The sequence below is a fragment of the Alosa alosa genome, chromosome 23, assembly GCF_017589495.1.
Source record: "Alosa alosa isolate M-15738 ecotype Scorff River chromosome 23, AALO_Geno_1.1, whole genome shotgun sequence".
In the NCBI taxonomy this organism is placed as follows: Eukaryota; Metazoa; Chordata; class Actinopteri; order Clupeiformes; family Clupeidae; genus Alosa; species Alosa alosa.
Window position 1 is genome coordinate 2,820,521 of NC_063211.1, and position 6,254 is coordinate 2,826,774.

At 46.6% G+C, this 6,254-nt stretch overlaps 1 protein-coding gene across 2 annotated transcripts in view; it reads right to left on the reverse strand.

Moving 5' to 3' along the window:
- LOC125288642 (rap guanine nucleotide exchange factor 4-like) overlaps positions 1–3,858 on the reverse strand; it is a 49,607-nt gene extending 45,749 nt beyond the window's left edge. For both annotated transcript variants that reach the window (XM_048235174.1, XM_048235173.1), the window contains exon 1: positions 3,699–3,858. In XM_048235174.1, coding sequence (XP_048091131.1) covers positions 3,699–3,766 — 68 coding nt within the window. In that variant the 5' untranslated portion in view covers positions 3,767–3,858. The remainder of the gene's footprint in view (positions 1–3,698) is intronic.
- Positions 3,859–6,254: the final 2,396 nt, after the last annotated feature.

A 6,254-nucleotide genomic window follows, 5' to 3' on the forward strand; every position in this document is an offset into this window, starting at 1 on the left:
CTGACAATAGCATCAGAACCTTTGGACAGTACAGCGCTAGAACCTTCATAAAACCAGAACCATATTAAATCACTAGAACTTTATCCTAGCACCAGAAACTTATCACCGCATAGCACCAGAATCTTACAACAGTGCTAGAACCTCATCAAAGCACCAGAACCTTAACAAAAGCTAGAGACTTATAACAGTGTCAGAACCTTATATCAGTGGCTGAACTGCACTGTCTAGACCATGGGTGCCCAACCAGTCGATCGCGGTCGACCTGTTGATCGCACACTGAGTTCGAGTCGATCGCAAGAATATTGTGTATTGTGTATTGAATATTGTGTAGACTTGTAAAATAAAATAAAACTCCCTAAATAAAATAAAATACAATGTTCATCACAGGAACTGCCATAGACTAGCAGAATTGTATCAATTCTAAGCAAAATAGCATAAAAATCCCTGTCATGCTCCACCTTTAATGGCATTAATGACTTACTGTTTCTAAGGACTCTTAGTTACTAAGTAACGCTTTGCATTACTAGGTATCAAAGATTCTATCACGGTGGACAAGTTAACGTGAAATACAGCAATGGCAGAAACAAAAAAATCAAAAACCTATAATTTTCATTCAGAGTGGGAGGAGGATTACTTTTTTGTTTATTCAAATTCGAAGTCCATCTGTCTCATCTGCAATGCCAGTGTGGCTTTTAAAAAAAAGGGCAATTTGGAGACACTTCAAAGCGATGCACAAAAGCTTATACAGATGTTCATGTTCTGTAGTCTGTACTATGAAATGGACACACAATCCTGTGTTACAATGCATATTCACTGTGGGCTGCCCAGACATGTATTTATGTTTACACTTTCAATTGAGATATGTTGTTCATGTTCTGTAGTCTGTACTTTATGAAATGGAACAAGGATGTTAAGGAGGGGATTCATTGTGGGATGGATCCACAAGTAAACAAACCAGTACATGAGCTTGGTTACTAAATTATATTATCTGATTATTTTGTATGTTTGTTGTGTGCATAATAAATATTATGTAAAGCAATGGGTTCTGCCTATGGTTTTCTATTTGGCTTGGTAGACCTCGGGACACTGTCAACTTTAAAAGTAGATCTTGGTTCAAAAAAGGTTGGGCACCCCTGGTATAGACCCTTTCAAGAGAGTTCCATTATCAGCATTATAGTTGGCCCCACAAGACTTCCGTTTTAACATTCCATATGTTATCTTAATGCAGAGGAAGTAGATTGGGAACCAAATAGAACGTTCAAGCATTGTTTTTGTTTTTATTGTTGAAAGGGTCTATAAATGGAGACGAATTCTAGAATGATCTCCAGTGTAGCTGAGCTATTTTCTCCTTCAGCAAAGACAAACCATGGTCCACCAAAATGTCAGACAGAGTTTCCTGGTCTACACTCAACAAATCAGACACACCTCAGTGGCTCACAGCATGAGTGCCTCACCCACTGCTGCAGAGGTTTGTCACACACACACACACACAAATACACACATACAGTAATGAAACAGGCACTGGTCTGTAAAGTGCTTGGGATAAAAGCCTCTACTGAATCAATGAATGTGAAACCTCAGACTGCGGAGATCCACACCTGTGTGTGTGTGTGTGTGTGTGTATTTGTGTGAGTGTGTGTGTCCTTCACTGCTGGTTCTGGGCCAGCTGTCCCTCCTCAGCATTAAGGGCAGCACTGGGTGTGGCTGATCCCAGGTCAGTGACACTCGAGCCTTCAGATCTGTGTGTGTGTGTGTGTGTGTGTTTGTGTATGTGTGTGTGTATTGTGTGTGTGTGTGTGTGTGTGTGTGTGTGTGTGTGTGTTTGTGTGCCTTCAGACCTGTATTAATGAAATTTAACACCAGACCAGTGTGGAGTGTGTGTCAGGGCGTATGTGTGTTTGTGTATCTGTGTGTGTGTGTGTGTGTGTGTGTGTGTGCCTTCAGACCTGTATTAATGAATGCATCATCAGACTAGTGTATCTGACTGCTCCGTCAGATCAGTGTGAATGACCGCGTTCTCCCTGGGGGTGTGTTACATCTACAGCCTTCTGCTGCCCAGATCGGAGTGGTGTGCATGAGTGCGTGGGTGTGTGTGTGTGTGTGTGTGTGTGTGTGGTCCAGTCCAGTCGGCACCAGACAGCTGCGAGCAGGTCAAGTATCCCATATGCTGTCTGCCCAGCACCAATATCCCACAATGCACTGCAGGTTTTAAAGGCCCAGACCTCCCCGGCACCACGCCACAGGTTCTGCTGCAGAGAGGAGCCCCAGCATACAGAGGAGTAGGAGCACAGGGGTGAGAAGAGAGGAGAGGAGGAGAGGAGGAGAGAGGAGAGGGGAGAGGAGGAGAGAGGAGAGGAGAGGGGAGGACAGGAGAGATGAGAGGAGAGGAGAGGGGAGGAGAGGAGAGATGAGAGGAGAGGGGAGGAGGGAGGGAGGGAGGGAGAGGGGGAGGAGGGGAGGGGAAGAAGGGTGGAGGAAGGAGGGAGGAAAGGAATGAAGGAAGAATGAGAGGGAGGGGAGAGGAGGAAAAGAGAGAGGAGGAGAACAGAGAAGGAGAAAGAATGAGAGAGGAGAGAACAGAGGAGAGGAGTGGAAGCCAGAGACGCAGAGCAATCGATTTCACCATTGGGGGAAGCCGGCCCTCAGAGAGTTTAAGAGTCCATTATGGCACTACAGTAAGACCACTGGCACTCACACACACACACACACACAAACACACAAACACTCACAAACACACAAACACATACATATGCACAGACAATTACAAACACACAAACACACACAAACTCTCTTTCACACACTCTGACCCGCACCACAAGAACCAAAGGGCCAGATCAGGTTTCACATCACTATGGCAACCTGAGAGGATGGGAGGTGTTCAGGCCATCTCAACCATCCAAAGACTGTTAGCCTGTGTGTGTGTGTGTGTGTGTGTGTGTGTGTACATGTGTGAATGACGATGAGCCAGAGAGATATAGAAATGAAAGTGTGTGTGGAGGTGATTGGCATATTTTTAATTAATGGGGAAAGATTGGTTTGTCCTCTACTTGTCTTTAATTTTTTAAATTAAAAATCACCTCATGCTTCACAAAGGCTACATCACACAAAGCAAAGCAACACATCATTCGCTCACACACACACACACACACACTAGGCACAAAACTACTGTACCCCACCTCCCTCCTCACGCACACTTGTGACCCCGCATAGTGATTTCTGGCTTCCCCGCCTCGGAGATGATTTGACCCCCGTCATAAATATTCCTGTCAGTCTGATTTCCTTTGCTTGACTGTACAGCTAAGCGGGGAGGATGAGGTTGAGATTCCAGCGAGCGGTCTGCACACACACACACGCACACACACTACACACACACACACTAGCTGAACCCAAGAGACAAACCACTGCCACCTTAACGATTCAAACGCACACACTACAATAACCCTACTACGCTCTTTATCACATAGAATCCGTGCTGCCTCGTTTAAACCGACTTGGCTTTCGCCGTGGGTCGATGACAGTAATGACATCTGCATACGACAGCATCAGCGAGCGTACAATAGCGGCAGGCATTCAATGCGCGTCGTTGCTAACAGCAGCACATTGTTGCCGGAGGAGAGTCGGCTTTGGCGACACGCGCTGAGAACAATGAAGCCACAACCTTCAAATGCAACGTGAAATCATTTCAGGCTCGTGCTCACCTCTTGTCCAGGCAGACGATCCATTCGGTGGATGCAGCCGGCTGGCCGGAGGTATGCACCGCGACCATCTTCGGCTAGACTAGTGAGAGTCCTTCGCTGCCGCCAGTCGATGGAGCCCGGCAGAGCTGCGTCCCGTAGTTGTTAATGGGCTTCCCCTCCCTCCTACGCCCCCTCCCCTTCCTCCTCGCGCGGCCCATCAAACGGCTGGCGACAGCGATGCTCTGCCGTCATCAGTCTCGTTCCCCCCGGTAGCATTCACGGCGCCCACACACGTTTAAATACACGTTTGCCGAATCGGCTCGACAACTGTTGAGATTTCATTTTTAAGACTGACTGTTATGACCTGGGCATTAACCCCCAACATGCCTGAGCAGGACAGCTCATCCGGCCTGCATGTGGTGTAACACTGTTGACATTCTTGAAGCTGAATTGTGAACAGCAGTTGGAGATGAACACATCCACCTTTTGCTCTGTATAATGGAACCGCATTACGTGGTTCAGTAGGTAGAACTAACAGTTATGCCTCAGGGTACAGCTGATGTGTCCATTATTGTGTGTGTGTGTGTGTGTCTTCTTATATGTGGTATAGGTGGCATAAACAGTTGTCTGTCTGACATAGGGTTTGGCTCCATTAATCAAACATGGAAATATATAGCCTATAGTGTGTGTGTGTGTGTGTGTGATTGTTTCCCTGCATATTGGAACAGCAGTGCAGTAAAGGAGAGAGAGAGAGAGAGAGAGAGAGAGAGAGAGAGAGAGAGCAGCTGGCCAGTCGTCACAGCGATGGCTAGTCACCAGGACGACACTGCTGATGCTGCAGGAGTGTGAGGGGGAGATTCTATCAGGCACATCAGGAGGCATCCTCTCCAGTGGACACACACAGCACGGACTGGGAGGGAGAGAGGGATGGAGGGAGAGGGAGAGAGAGAGATGAAGGGAGAGAGGGAGGAGAAGGATGGAGGGAGAGAGGGATGGAGAGAGGGAATCCATGGAGAGAGGGATGGATGGAAGTCTTTAGAGAGAGAGTGAGAGAGAGAAGCCAGAAGAGAGAGAGAAGGATAGAGAGAAGCCAGGGGTAGAGAGAGAGTGGTGGAGTGATGTGAGAGAAAAGGACAGACAGAGAGAGGAGGAAAAGAGAGAGAGGGGGAAGAGGGAGAAGGGATTTCCCCTTGGGGATCAATAAAGTATCTATCTATCTATCTATCTATCTATCTATCTATCTATCTATCGATAGAATAAGAATATAAAGAGATACAGAGTGATTGATGGAGCGATAGACAGAGAGGAAGAATGAGAGAAGAGAGGGAGAGAAAGAGGGGGAAAGCAAGGGAGGGGAGGAGGGAGAAATAGAGAGAATGAAGGAGGAAGAGAGAGTGGGGGAGAGAATGAGGGAGGGGGGGAGAGATAGAATGAGAGAGAGAAAGATGTGAGAAGAGGTTAAATTTCCACTAGTCTGCACAATGTGCCTGAGGGCTGAGCTGACCACAGCTATTTGGTGTGTGTGAGAGGACATGATGGCAGAAAGTACATATTTGTTCATGTGTGTGTGTGTGTTTGTGTGTGCATGCATGTGTTCATGCATGAATGGTGGGCTTTGCGCACGCACACACACACACACACACGTTCATACTATATGCAGTAGATTTAAATATGATACAGATGTGCCATCATTGAGAATTGAGAAATATTGCATAAATACATAACACTTACACACATTTGCATGTTGCAGATGCATATACATTTACAAAATACATATATGAAGACAGACACACACACACACACACAGATAAGCACACATGCATATTTGCTACAACGCCAACACATACACACACACTGTGTCCCCTCTGCCGTGTAGTTGTGTGTGCGCGTGTGTGTGTGGAGTCGGCTGATGCGTTGTGGCAGAGTGGTTGCTCACTTGGTGTCACGTGCGACCTGGCCTGGCTGGCACCCATGGTTACGCCACCAAGTGGACCAATCACAAGAAGCCGGGGGAGCTCACATCCCAAAATAATCTCACCCACTGTTTTTAATGTATGTTTGTATGTTTGAACTATACAGACACAGCTGCGTTTAATAGATGTTTTATCCATGTTCTGGGTAGGCAGTTATATTTTGTGTGTGTGTGTGTGTGTGTGTGTGTGTGTATGCATATGCATAGATGCATGAGTACACTATGAGAACACTGTCCAGCTGACTGTGATTGTGTTTGTGTGAGTGTATGTGATTGTGTGTGTTTGTGGTGTGGGGAAGGCAGGCACAGCTGTGTGTGACAGATATGTTACTAATGACACTGTTATGACACTGTTACTAATGTCCCTTTTGAGAGCAGCAGCACATGGACAGAAGAGGTGCATGCTGGGAGGTCGAGGAGGCGACTGCGCTGAAGCCCTGGCTGAGAGCCGAATCAGCCGACCCTCTCCTGTCATAGAGCACCACACACACTCATTATCATCATCATCATCATCATCATTATCACCACCATCATCTTCATCATCCCCATATTCATAATCATGATGATCATCATCTTCATCATCATTTAATCACCATCATCATCAT